Genomic DNA, 14,799 nt, shown 5'->3' on the forward strand with positions numbered 1-14,799 from the left:
TTCTTCTTGTTCTGGAATGCCAATAATTCTTAAGTTATTCCTCTTCATGTTGTCCAACATGAATCTTAGACCTTCTTCAGATTTTTTTTATCCTTTTTTCTGTTTGCTCTTCTATATTAGTGGTATTGAGAGATTTATCTTCTAGCTCACTAGTTCTGGTTTCCATCTCTTCAATTCTACTCCTTTGCCCTTTCAGTGTATTGTCCATTTTGATATTCTATTATTAATCTCTTTCTGTAGGTTTTGATTTGTTTCCAGTGCTGTATCTATCTTATTTGATTGTTCCTATAGCACTTTCCTGAATTCTTCCTTTTTTTTCTCAACTCCATTGTAAAGTATTTTGAAACATTTTATAATCTGTTTTCGGAATTCCTTCTCAGGCATTTCCAAATCCTGCCCTCCTTCCAGTATGGTGTGTAGGTCTACCTCCAGCTCATTTGTCTCAGTCACTTTATCTTGCTTCTGGATGTTTGCTGATATGGTCATCTGTTTCTATTATTTGGGCATATTCAGTGGTTAGCTGTTGCCATAAAACTTAGATGGGTGTGTGTTTTGGTACTTTTTATGTTTTCTGATTGCCTCCAGGTAGATGTGATCAGGAGATGGACTTTCCTTTTCACTCTTCTTCCTGAAAAAACTTTAAGGTGCCACTGTTGATTGCTATGATGTAATTCAGGATGTAATTTGCAGTCTGTTTCCTTTTTAGTCTGCCTGTCCTGCTCCACAATCCCCATTCAGGCCTTTTTCCTAGTGATAAACAGTTCAGGGCCAGCTGTGGCTGTTTTGCACTGCCATTTGGTTTTAAGTGGAAATTGTCCCTTTAAATTTTGAGTAGATCTGTGCACATGTGTAATAGAACCCTCTGGGGTGGGGGTGGGGCATCCACTCGCTCAGACAGCCCCTCTAGTCACCAGAATGGAGGTGCGCAGGCAGTGAGAGGCCAATAAACAGATATGAAAAAAAGAATATCCACACCTTTATCTCCGCAGTTCTGTCTGGCATCCATGGCTGCTCTGATCCTTTCCCAGTTTGGTCTCACCCAAGATGGCTGTTCAGGAAGCAGCTGAAGGCCTTGGATTAGAAAGCACTGGATTTCTTGCTTCTGCTACAAATTCCAATGACTGTAAGCCTTCCAAATTTCTAAATATTTCTTTATAAATGTTTCAGAGTTCTGGGACCATCCCCTGAGCCTGCTTGGTTTAATATTCTGTGTTGTTGCTGATGGAGCTCCTCACTGCACTTCCACCCAATCTGCCACCTTATTTGTTCTCCCCTTCCTCCAATCTTGATGCCATGTTCTTCTTCCATACAATCCAGCTTCTTGGATTCTTTGTTCAGTACACAGATTGAATAAATACAGTGAAAGAATACAACACTATATATATATATATAAATATATATGTATCCCACAAACATGAGTTTGAAAGAGGATATTTGTACATGACTAACCTTAACAAACAGCAACAACCACAGGGAGGAAGCAGAACAACTGCTGTTACATGGAGGGGATTGCAATCACTGAGATGAAATGAAGCGTATGATTTGTTAAATGCAAAACTGATGATTTGCTCTGTAAACCTTCACTCAATTCACAGTAAAAGTTTCAAAAACAAACAAAAACATTTCAAGATTATGACTTACTGGTCAGAAAGAGACTGGAGGAACCTGAGACTACGGTCCGCAACTACCCTTCAGGTCTAGAATGGAACTTAACCCTTGTAGCCCAGTTTTCAACCAAGAGCTAAATTGTTATAAAAGGGGTGGCAACAACACTATTAATGTATGGTCATCATTTAAGATCAACAGGGTAACATTTACCAAAGGACAAAGTTGAGAAGGGCTGGAAAGGATGGAATGGATATAAGAACTGTAGGGAGGAAGTGGGATAACTGCTGTTACATGGAGGGGATTGCGATCATTGATGTGAAATACAGTAATGTAATGTGCTCTGTATGATGTTGTGTTCTGTAAACCTTCACTCAACTGACAATAAAAAGTATCCAAAAAAAAGAAGAATACAATCCTGGAGCACACCTTTCCTGATATTTAACTATTCAGTGTTCCCTTGTTCCATTCAAATGACTGCCTATGCCTTGCTCCATCCAAACAACTGGTCTATGTGCAGGCTCTTCATGAACACAATTAAGTATTCTGGAATACCCATTCTTTGCAATGTTATCCATAGATTGTCATAATCTACACAGTCGGAAACCCTTGAACAGCCAACAAAGCATAGGCAAACATCTTTTTAGTATTCTTTGCTTTCAGTCAAGATCCATCTGACATCAGCAATGATAACCCTAGTTTCACATCCTCTTCTGAATCCACCTTCAGTTTCTGGCAGTTCCCTGTCAATGTGCTATTGTAGCCACCTTTTAATTATCTTCAGCAAAATCTTACTTGCATGTGATATTGATGGTAGTATTTGATGATTTCCGCATTTCGTTGAGTCACCTCTATTTGGAATGGGCACAAATATGGATCTCTTCCAATCAGTTCACCGAGTAGCTTTGTTCTTTGCCAATGCCTTCAGTGCATCTTGGACTTTTTCCTTTAAAACCATTGGCTCTTGATCTTATGCTTCCTCTTGAAATGGTTGAACATTGTCCATTTCTCTTTGGCACAGTGACTCTGTGTCTCCCTTCCATTTTCTTTTGATGCTTTCTGCATCATTCAAAATTTTGTCCATAGAATCCTTCAATATTGCAAGTTGAGTTTTTTCTTCAGTTCTTTCCACTTGAGAAATGCCAAGCATGTTCTTCCCTTTTGGTATTCTAACTCCAGGTCTTTGCACATTTCATTATAATGCTTGACTTTGTCTCCTCGAGATGTCCTTTGTAATTTTCTGGTCATCTTTTTTACCTCCTCATTCTTTCCATTTGCTTTTGCATCTCTATGTTGGAGAGCAAGTTTCCAAGTCTCTTCTGACATCCATTTTGGCCTTTTCCTTCTTTCTTTTCTTCTTAATGGCATTTTGCTTTCTTGCTGTAAGATGTTCTTGTTGTTATCCCACAATTCTCTGGTCTTTGGTCATTAGTAAACTTGGTGGGCCATTTTTCTTTTTTTATATAACCATGGCTCTTAGCATAGTGTCCAGCATACAGTATGTACTAACTTACTATTAAACAAATTAGTATCAGACCTCTAGAACTCCTTGGTGGTGGTGGTGGTGGTAGTGGTTGTATGCCATGGAGTCAGTTCTGATGTATAGTGACCCTGTATAGGGTTTCCAAAGCTGTAAATCTTTATGGGAGTATCTTTCTCTCATGGAGTGACTGGTAGATTGGAACTGCTGATCTTGTGGTTAGCAGCCCAGCTTGTAATCTGCTGTGATGCCAGGGCTCCTTAGAATTCCTTGGCAGATTTCCTTAAGGTATCTCAACTGGGTTCTTATCTCAGCTCTGGGACAGGATTCTGTATTGCCCTAACTGTCCATTCACATCCCACCTCCCAAAGTATTTCCATCATCAGTTCTAGGATATGGTCCCTTATGGTGAGATCATTTGGGGTTGGCTCAATCCAGGCAGAATATGTAGCCTGCAATTGCTGTTGTTGTTGTTAGGTGCCATCGAGTCAGTACCGACTCATAGCGACCTTATGCACAGCAGAGCAAAACACTGCCCGATCCTGGACCAATCTCACTACTGTTGCCATGCTTGAGTCCATCAATGCTGCCATTTGGCCAATCCATCTCATTGGGGGTCTTCCTCTTTTTCTCTGACCCTCCACCTTACCAAACATGATATCCTTCTCCAGTGACTGGTCCCTCCTAACAGTATGTCCGAAATATGAGAGACAAAGTTTGGCCATCTTGGCCTCCAGGGAGCACTCTAGCTGCACTTCTTCCATAATGGATCTACTGGTTCTTTTGGCAGCCCATGGCACTTTCAATATTCTCCTCCAACATCACAACTCAAAAGCATCAATTCTTTTATGGTCTTCTTTATTCACTATCCAGCTTTCGCATACATATGAGGTTATTGAAAATACCATGGCTTGGGTCAGGCGCCCCTTAGGCCTGACATCTTTGCTCTCAGTACTTTAGAAAGGTCTTGTGCAGCAGACTTGCCTACTGTACTATGTCTGAGGGTGCTAAAAGTAGTTCCATTCTCTGGTGATTGCCAACTCCCAGTTTTACCATTGGGAGATTGGACTGTGTTGGTGCCATTCTTAGAAATGGTGAAGATGCTAGGCGATTGCCCTCTAGGCCTGCCATGTCATATGGAGTGGAAGACAAAAAAGTACTTCAGACTAGTTCACATCAGAGAAGGTGGTGCCTTTACCTGAGTTGAAATTCAGGAATTGGTCTGGGCGATACTTCTCCCACACAGGCCGGGATGTCAGTGGGCTGTTTTGGAAATAGCCATCTCCACTGCAGGCAAAGGAAAAAAATCTCAGGTCTCTGTCACTCACATTGAATAAATTCTCTTCCAGCCAACAATCCCTTCCTTCCTTCCTACTTTCCTTCCTTTACTCCCTCACTCCGTCCCTTAGTCTAGCTAGTCATCAGCTGATCAATCATTCAGTCAGTTTGTTGGCTGATCAGCCAGTCAGAATCACTGAGTCTAGTAATAAGCAAGAGAAGAGATGGATGAGATAGGAAAGGGGAGGCTCCAACTCATTCTACATCTGGCTGTTAATTGCAAGAAATGGAAAGTTCCACTCAGTCATTAAACAGGGATGCAAAACAACCAAGAGTTCAGGCCTCCTTTATTGGTTTTCATTAAACTAAGGATTGACAGGTGTCCATGGGTGCTGCAGATGGTTAATGTGCTTGGCAGCTAACCTAAAGGTTGAGGTTTGAGTCCATCTAGAGCAGGGGTGGGGGACACCAGCCTGTGGATGAAATCATTTGTCCTAGCTTTACCAAGGCAGAAGTTCCAGTCATCTCACATTGTTGTTGTTAAATATCGTTGAGTAGGTTCCGACCCATAGTGACCCTGTATAGGATTTCTGAGGAACGACTGGTGAGCTTGAACTGCCAATGTTGCAGTTCAAACAGCTTTGCAGTGTGGCACATGTTAACCCACAGTGCCACATAGGCTAATTTTTAAGTTGATAACTTTGTATGGCCTGTAAATAGTGTTATAAACATCCAGATTGCACTTGGCAGAAAAAAGATTCCCCACCACTGACTGAGAAGAATCTCAAAAGAAAGGCCTGGTAATCTACTTCAGAAAAAACATGCATTGAAAACCCGATAAAGTACAGTTCCACTCTGACACACATGGCGTTGCTGAGTCAAAGTTGACTCCCTGGCAATAGTTTTAAGGAGGAGACTCTGTAAAGTATAGTATGTTGTGATGGCTAAGACCTGGTCTCTGGAGTTAGGCAGTCAGAGATTCAACTCCTGATTCTAGCACTTAAACTATCTTGGTTACTATGAGCAAACTATTTTACCTCTATGATTCTTAGTTTTCTTATCTGTGTAAAAGGGATCTGCTAGCATTAACCTCATGGTATTACAAGGATTAATGAAATAACATTTGTAAATCCCTCAGAACAGAGTGAGGACCCAATAAATGGGAACTGCCACCACTACCACACCATCACCATCCTCAGTATTCAAACCATCACTCTAGGAAGGATGAGAACCTGGAGGGACAGTCTCCAACCTCAGTCTGATCCCCAGTCTTTTCTGCCCTCTGGTACAATAGGTGACACCTTTCTTGGGAAATACTCAGGATGGTGTGAAATTCCTAGCTGGATGAATAATTTCATTTCTTTCTTTCCAGAGCACATCACAATGCAAGTGAAAGCAGTGTAATTACAGTGGCAACTCTGATATCGGAGACAACCATTCACAGCAATGATTACATGTGACCCCTTCACAACTTATTGCCACATGCCAGCAGCTGAAGACACTACAGTTGAGAAGAGTTGGGTTCCATACTGAACGACTTCCAGACATGGAAACCCACATTACACCCTTCTACAGCCCTGTCCTTCTACTTTTCCTATCCTCCCTGACCCACCTAAGCTGTTGGGTGCCCCTGAGTGAGTGGTTAATTCTCAGACTGATTTTGAAAGACTCAGATATTTGAATTGAAATTCCTGGTTTCTCCCTTCCTAACTCTTGTTGCTGTTGTTGTTGTTGTATTTATATTTAAGGAACCCTAGTGGCACAGTTGGTGCTGTGGGTTAATGTGACAGACTGCAAAGCCATTTGAACTGCAAGGTCGGTGGTTCAAGCTCACCAACTGCTCTTCGGAAACCCTATATAGGGTAGCTATGAATCTGAACTGACTCGATGGTACTTAACAACAACAACAGTGGCACAGTGGTTAAGCGCTCAGAAACTAACTGAAAAGTTGGCGATCTCAACCCATCAGCTACTCCGTGAGAGAAAGACGTGGCAGTAGGCTCTTGTAAAGATTATAGTCTTGGAAACCCTATGTGGAAAGTCTACTCTCCCTTCGTCTCTCATACTTTGGACATATTGTCAGGAGGGACCAGTCACTGGAGAAGGATATCATATTTGATAAGATGGAGGGTCAGAGAAGAAGAGGAAGACTCCCAATGAGATGGATTGGCCAAGTGGCAGCATCGTTGGACTCAAGTGTGGCAACAGTAATGAGGTTGGCCCAGGATCGGGCAGTGTTTTGTTCTGCTGTGCATAAGGTCATTATGGGTCTGTACCGACTTGATGGCACCTAACAACAACAACAATAGGGTCACTATGACTTGGAAATAACTTGATGACAATGGCTTTGAGTTGGTGGCTTGGTGTTTTAAATATATTTGAGAAGTCAACAGAGATCAACTAATGTCTGTGGAAACTAGGGAAGTCCAAGTTGAGAATTATTCCAGTGCATGAGGATTGGTTCCAGGGGTGGTGACAGGGCTGGCAGGGCTAGACCACAATTCTGTTGTTTTGTTAATATTACTAAAGGGGGACATTGCAGAGTAATACATATGAGTTAAGATATAGTTTGTAGTTCGTTGAGAAAGGAAAGACAAGGACAAGGAAAATAGGGATCTTGTATTTGAAAAGGAGTCCCTGGGTGGTACAAACAATGTACTTGGTTGCTAATCTAAAGGTTGGAGGTCCAAGTCCACTCAGAGGCACCTTAGGAAAAAGGTCTTGCAACCTACTTGCCTAAATAAATAAATAACCAGCTATTAAAAGCCCACAGTTCTACTCTGACACACATGGGGTCAGAGTTGATTTGGGTCAACTCAAAAACAATTGGTTGTTTTTATTTTAATTTCAAACAGCACAGTGTGTGACTCCAGTAGGAAACAGAGTGAGTGTGAGTCAAACATACCAGCAAGAATGTCTCCTCTTCAAGGATGGACGTGTGTGTTTAACACTGCTCTGTCTCACTTCATACTAGTAACCTTACCTGGAGAAGCCCCCTCCTACCTGGAGAAGCCTATGAGGACTGAGTTGCCAGGGCGCTGGGCAGCATCCCACTGCATGCCACCACTTTGATAGAGAAATAAGGCGTAAGACTTGCTCCCATCCGTGGAGAGAATGGCCTGGTAGGTATTGGTCTAGGGGTTGGTTGGAGACAAACATAGGGATGTCTGTGAGAGATCTAGGGTTTCCATCCTGATGCCTCACCACACACCCACACCACTGCCTCAGTACACACATCACTGGTCCTAGCCTACCCAGAACAAGTTCAGGACAGCTTTTCCCCTGGGTGTCAAAGAACCTAACATGGTGGCTTTGTCTTCTTTGTGAGTTATTTCCAAGGAGAAGAGATAAAAGGCTCTGAATTGTGATCAAGTTAAAAGACGGTTTGTGAAAGAAAACTCCAAGAATCTGAGAGTTAGCCAAGACATTAAAGAGCCCAGAGAGGTTTAATTAGTTTCCTTGGGGATAGATATCTCCACCTGAATGATATAAGAGTAAGCATGTGGCAGGTGAGATTGAAGGTTCTCTGAAGGCAGGACCTACCCTGGTGCTTTGTATAAAGTAAGTAATCTACACATTTTTGATGAATGAAGAAATGAATGACTTTGGACCAGATAGGAGGAAGAATATTGTGACTGCAAGATTTGTGAGTCCCTGAGGGAAGACAAAAGAGATTGTGTGGTGTGCTCCACTTCCATTGGGTGGCACTGTGGTTAAGAGCTAGAATTTGGAGTCAGAAGAACTTTGGTTTCAGGCCTGACTTTGTCATTTATTAGTTGCGTGACCTTAAGCAAATTGCTTAACCCCTCTAACTGTCACCTTTCTCATCTCTAAAATCATAACCTGGATAGTAATATCAGGTTGGACCACAGAAAACTGCCAATAGACAGTCATTTTTGACATACAAAATTCCATTTCCTGTTTTCATCTGATAATACCTCCTACACTGAGATAGGACTCTTGGGGTAGTGCTTTGGGATTAAGCACTGGATTGAAAGATCAGTTAGGACCACAAAGTTGGTGGTTCAAACTCCCCAGCCACTCCTTGGAAACCCTCTACAGGGTTGCTATGAATCGCAACTGACTTGATGGCACTTAACAACAATACTGAGACAGTGTAAGTGTGGGCTGTAGCAAGTGGGCTGTAGTAAGTGGGCTGTAGCAAGTGCTAAGCATATTGGTGGTGGTTGCACTTAACAAACTCTCAAGTCAGAGAGAATTTTCAAAGAGTGTCCCCTGCCTGGGACTCTAGGACGGCTGATCTGCAGAGGGCACACAGGGAGCTGCCCCTCTGTTTACTCACCCCGGAGGTCCAGTGGGCAGGATAGGCAGGAACATTGACCCAGGTGACTTTTAGGGTCCACCTGGCTTTGTAGTACCAGGTGTTTGCAAACTTTTCAATCCAAGACTCCACCTGCCGGACTAGTGGATTGTATTCGTCATAGAATGTCTTATATTCCTAGAAAAGGAAGGCAGGTAAGGAAGGCCAAGGGCATGAGAGCCCCACCCAACAACCCCAAGAGGTCCCTACTTTCTGCATGATGATCTCACTCACCTCCGTCTACTCATATGGCCCACCTTTCCCTCTTTCAGTCCTGCATTTTCACGATTAGCATTTCTGACCTTAAAATCAGTTCGAGTTTTGACTGCCAAGAAGCTTGGGAATATATGAAATGGTGGGTCCAGGCCCTGAAATTCCAGCCACTGCCGGTGTTGTACTCCTCTGGATCTTATCCCACAAACGGACTCAGATACCGGGAACTACTTTACCTCCTGTGTTCTTCTGGAGGCCTCTGGAGGACAGACACATGTATCTCCACCTTTGGACCCTCTACAGTGCCTTCTCCGTGTCAAGCACACAATCCACATTTGCAGGCAATGGCTTTATTAGTTCTTTCACTCACTGAACTTATAGACCAATCTCAGGAGCATAGGGGGTGGTCCTGAGTGGACTCAGACTGGGTAGGATAAAGTCCCTACAACATTATTTTACAATCAAATATTGAATTACCAACCCATTCCTGCCATCTGCAGGTCTTCTTATGAGGATATTCCTGAGCCTCTGACAGTTTAACATTTCATATCTGCTCCCTCCATGCCCCCTACACCATCAGGTCCAGCCCTTCTTCTCATACACACATTTAGGGTGGTGGTACCCTGCCCACCCTGAGCCCAGGCTCTGGCAGTATTAGCACCTGACACATTCCCTTTGTCATTCCTTACTGGTTTCTGGGAGTTCCCCAGTGTTCCAATGCCAGGCTTTGAATAGCTTACCTGGTAAAATATGGTTCCTCGGTGGCTGGAGAAATCAGCATCATCCCAAAATGGAGCCACCAGAGCCACAGACTCCCAGCCTGTGAAGCCTCTACTGGGTGGGTTGGGGTAGGAGAAAACCTGGTTGTCAGACTCAGGGAAAATGATCTGGCCATTATCTGTGAACTGAGCACAGGGGTCTTCTCATTAGCATTTAGGGAGGGAGACAGGGAGGAAACTTCCTAATCTGGGGCTAGCTCCAGAATGTGGCCTCCAAGTGTCAGAGATGTCAATGAACACTGGGATGCCATCTAGTCCACCTTCTTGCCTTCAGGAAGAATCCCTTTGTATCATAACCTCTTCATTATCCTGACAGTATTCATGTCCTAACTCCTTCAACACTGTATACATTGTTCTACTTCAGTGGTAGACAGCCCTCCTACACACACCCAACTCTAGACCAGTCCTTCACACAGTCAACCTTCTTAGCAAATTCCCTAAGTTCCATCTTGAAGTGCCACATCAGATTTCTACCCTCACCCCATTGCTGTTTGGTCTTCTATCATAGTGTGTCCTGGCTAAGCCTCCCCTTGTGGAGAGCAAGAGGCATTAGGATTGTTTCCACCCTTCCCCAGGGGACATGAGGTACTTGATCTAGGACATCTTTATAGGAAATGCAATAATATAAAACAGTCCTGTTTTCCAAGTATAGCTTGCTACTGATAAAAAAAGCCTAGTGAAAACAATAGAGATCGTTTTGTTGGGTAAAGACACTTTTGCCTACAAGTGAGCTGTTATCCTCAGCTAGCACCCTGACATAAAAGAAGATTGGGAAAGCCAATTGAACCAGTATCAGGAACACAGTAGGGGCCTATAAGTGGTGCTTCCATTCTCTCTTCAGTTTTTTCCAAGAGACACAAGAGCAGGAGAGAGAAATAGGGCTCTAGAGCTTGGGCTGCAGTGTGGCACTCACGTAGAGGGAATCCCGGAGAGAGGAACCAAATGGGAACCCAATCTTGGGCTTGAAGAGCAGTGAGGTGAAGTCCACAGTCCTCTTGACAAACTTCTGGTCTTGAACACTCAACCCATAGGGAAAGAGGGAAACACCTGGGCAGTACAAAGAGACATAGGAAATCTTCAGGGGACTTGATCTTCTTTAGGGCTGAAAGAAATCTCCAGAGAGCTTCCCCTAAGCCACTCCTCCATTCTTATCCTTGATTATCCCAGTGGTCCTAGCAGGTTCTAACTGGGAGCCATTCAGGACTTCTCTTTCTCCTCACCACTCACATCTATGTCTTCATTTTACTCTCAAAATTGGTACTCTCAACTTTGAGAACTTCAACTCCGGTGTGCAGAAAAACAGGTCCTGCTGTCAGATTGCCAATTATTTTACATCTTTTCTGGTAGTCACAATTCTTTTAAGGGTTCTTGTTGTTAAGTGCCGTCGAGTTGATTCCGACCCATAGCAATCCTGTACAGGGTTTCTGAGGAGCACTGGTGAGCTTGAACTGCCAACTTTGCAGTTCAAATGGTTTTGCAGTCTGGCGTATTAACCCACAGCGCCATAAAAATTCTCTGGTGCAGTGAAAATTCATTATTGAAAGCCCTTTTTGTAAAATATTTGTATCCTTAGATGGTATTTCTCTAGATAAATTTGAAGACTTCTAGAATTTGCCAAATTGGGCCATGGCTGGTCCAGTTTGAGAAACCTTGTCCTATGTATGCCTCTCTATACCCACTGCCAAGGGCCCATTCGGACTCTCACTAGGTCTTACTTGGTAGACTGCACTAACTCTCACACTGTTCTCCTGGCCTCTTCACTCACCCCCTGCAATTTCACCCTACACCAGCTATTAGAGTGTTGCTGTTAGTCGTCATCAAGTGGATTCTGACTCATGACAAACCCATGTGTGCAGAGTAGAACTGGTTCATAGGGTTTTCAAGGTCTTTAAAAAACAGTTCTGAGGTGCTTCTGGGTGACTTGGAACCACCAACCTTTCAACTAAAAGTCAAGTGTTTAACCATTTGCTCCCAGTTAAAGCCAGGGACACCACCACAGTACCCTTCCTAGAATGCAAATGTTCTCCTTGATTCCCATCAACGTTACTTCTTATCACTCCCCATCTTCACTTCCTACAACCTCAAATGCTTTGGGGATCTCCACCCCTTGCAATACTATGGGGTTATTTTCCACTTCCATACCTTTGCTCCTGAGTCCTTGCCTAGACTGCTCCCCTCCCCTAGATTCTGTTTACTCTTACTGAGAAGCCTTTGTTTCACCTTAATGCACCTTCATCTCTCCTCAGTGTCTGCTATTGAGTGTGCCTAATACCTGGTCTTTTGAACTGTACTTGTCAAGGTTCTAATAATTATTTATAGTAATGATCTTTTTATTGATCTATCTCTTGAGCTAAACTGTGAGCTTCTTGAGGACAAGGATGGCACCTTGATCCTTTCTCGCTCTAGTCCAATGCCATGTACAAAGCAGACCCTCAATCCCTAGCTTTGATACTATCTCACTAGTCCCTAGCCCCTTTGCCATTCAGTTGATTTCAACTCATGGTGATCCCATGTATGTCGTAGTATAACTGCACATCACAGAGTTTTCAATGGTTGTATTTTTTTGGAAATAGGATGCCAGATCTTTCTTCTGAGGTGCCACTAGGTAGATTTGAACAGCTAACTTTTTGATTGGTATCTGAGTATGCAAACATTTGCACTACCCAGCGACTCTGATAAGATTCTTCTAACATGGGAGGACAAGAAGCATAATGGTTACAAGTTGGGTTGCTAAATTCAAGGTTGGCAGTTCGAAACTACCTACCATTCTGCAGGAGAAAGATGAGACTTTCTGTTTCCGGAGTCCTGGTGTGGCACTGTAGGTTAATGTGCTGGACTACAAAGTTGCTTTGAACTGCAAGATTGGTGTTTTAAGCTTACTAGCTGCTCCTTAAAAACTGTATATAGGGTTACTATGTGTTGGAACCAACTCGATGGCACTTTACAACAACAGTAACAAAGATTTATAGCCTCGGAAACCCTATTGACAGTCACTATGAGTCAGAACTGCCTCTATGGTACTCCACCACGACCACCAACAACATGGGAGGGCAGAACCTGGTAGCAAGCAGACAGAGACTAAACATTTAGTTACCTCACCCTCATAAATGGATATGGTTAACAATTAGACTTCCCATGGCCCAGATACAGCAGTGGAGACACCCACAAGCTGAAAATCCTGTGCTTCCACACAGGCCCTCATTGATACATTCAATACTAGTTTCGTGGATTGGATCCAACCCAGTTACTACATCCATAACTTCCTCATCTAACTCAGTTCCAGGGTGGAGAAGTCCCAGTTCTATGACATCACTCACCTTTATCGGGCTTGATAGGGACTGGGGGAGATGAGTGGATGACTATAGATGTGCTGGTAATAGAAGTTGTGAGGGTCTGGAAGGCTGTTTTTGGTAGTGTTGTTGCTGTGCTTCTCCCACTGTTTGTCCTTGATGAGGTTGTCATTATCCCTGGGTATGTAAGGAGAGAAGACAGGAGTGGATCTTATGGTCAAAGAGTTGGAAAGAATTCAGGAGCAGAAAGAGACAGCTAGAAACCTTCGTCTCTGTCCTGTGGTTGCAGGGCAGGGTCACAACCAAACCACTCCCTATGAATAGTTTTCTGCTGGGACAGAGAAGATGGAAAGGCTGTCATCCCCACCCCCAATCCCATTGGATTTGTTGTAGACTTGACCTCACACCTAGCCTAGTAGCACTAATTTGCTGTTCTTTCTCAACCACACTCTGGAGTTCCATAGACCAGGTGTCTCAGTCTTCATAGTCAAACCTGAGGAAGCAGTGGCAGTCAAGGAAGTAATGACATCAGCCAGAGACGTGGTCTGATCTGTGAATACAGTGGTGGAGCGCCAAGTGATTGTAGCAGCAGGTAATAATTGACAGAATGAAAAATCTTGAAATTTAGAAACTTGACATTGTCTGAGTGTTCTTCTATAATTAGGAGTGGATTCAGAAAGAACAAAGTTAGCGGAAGACTGTAAAGTAAAAACAGATCCTGAGACTATTGAGGTGCTTAAGAAGAATCAAGAGTGGTCTTGACCAGTGAGGTGAATGGAAGTAAAAATGATAACTGGGCATGGATCCAACTGTGCTTCTAGGATTTGAATTTAATTTCGTTGATTTTCTTCTGGGATCAATTGCTGTTGTTATTGTTGTTGTTAAGTGCCTTCAAGTCAGTTCCAACTCATCATGAAAACCTGTGTAGGTTTTCCAAGGAATGACTAGTGGGTTTGAACCACTGACCTTTCATTTAGCAGTCAAGGGGTTATCCTACAACACCACACCAGGACTCCTGTGGGGTTAGTAGTGGAGGATATTTTTTGAAAAGTTGCACAAGACAATGAGAAGTGAGTGTATTTCATAGGTCCACAGAGGAAGACGAGGTGTGGGTGGGTTTGTTAAGGAGTAGTAATGTTGTTGTTAGTGCCATCAAGTTGATTCTGACCCATAATGACCCTGTATAGAGTCTCCAAGGAGTGGCTGGTGAGCTTGAGCCACTGACCTTGTAGTTCAAATGGCTTTGCAGTCTGGCACACTAACCCACAGTGCCATACCAGGACTCTAGGACCACCTATTAATTGAATGTCCACTGTAGTGATATTGTCATTGGTGAAATGACAATAAGAGTTAGGATGTATAGGGAGAACTTCGTGACTATGAACAGGGACAAAATTATGGAAGAGGAACAAGACAGGGTGTGGGTAAAAGATTCAGGAGGAGTGTCTCCATTAAGTACAGGGAAAAGAGGTAGACTGGTGACTTTTGAGATGTCAGTCACCTGAGAGACTGAAGTGAGACTTTCAGATCATTTGAAGGTGATTGTCCTTGGAATCTGAACCATCTAGAAAATGGCTGAAGTCTCCTAAGGACAGGGGTTAGAGGAGATGGGGATGAACAGTCTCGCTGATCCTTCTGTTGTTGAGGCCTCAGAAATATTGGGTAAAATGGTGCTGGTGTCAAGAAGAGATACATTTCCCATGGTTCCTTGGGGCATGACAGGATTGGGTTGAGAGGACAATGACTCCATTGACCACTAAGCTATGTAGTTGTCACGGGAAGGACTTAATGAGATGCTTGTGAGCTTACCTGAAGTGACTGTTTCAGGGGAAT

General features: G+C 43.3%; 1 protein-coding gene across 1 annotated transcript in view; it reads right to left on the minus strand.

The window, feature by feature from the left end:
• The window catches only part of MUC4 (mucin 4, cell surface associated), a 102,172-nt gene that overhangs the window by 37,174 nt on the left and 50,199 nt on the right, over window positions 1-14,799 (minus strand). The window contains exons 5-10 of the mRNA XM_006869433.1: window positions 12,994-13,143; window positions 10,590-10,723; window positions 9,638-9,802; window positions 8,667-8,822; window positions 7,367-7,497; window positions 4,284-4,372 (exon numbers count right to left, since the gene is read on the minus strand). Coding sequence (XP_006869495.1) covers window positions 4,284-4,372; window positions 7,367-7,497; window positions 8,667-8,822; window positions 9,638-9,802; window positions 10,590-10,723; window positions 12,994-13,143 — 825 coding nt within the window. The remainder of the gene's footprint in view (window positions 1-4,283; window positions 4,373-7,366; window positions 7,498-8,666; window positions 8,823-9,637; window positions 9,803-10,589; window positions 10,724-12,993; window positions 13,144-14,799) is intronic.

This window comes from Chrysochloris asiatica, unplaced genomic scaffold (assembly GCF_000296735.1).
Source record: "Chrysochloris asiatica unplaced genomic scaffold, ChrAsi1.0 scaffold00130, whole genome shotgun sequence".
In the NCBI taxonomy this organism is placed as follows: domain Eukaryota; kingdom Metazoa; phylum Chordata; class Mammalia; order Afrosoricida; family Chrysochloridae; genus Chrysochloris; species Chrysochloris asiatica.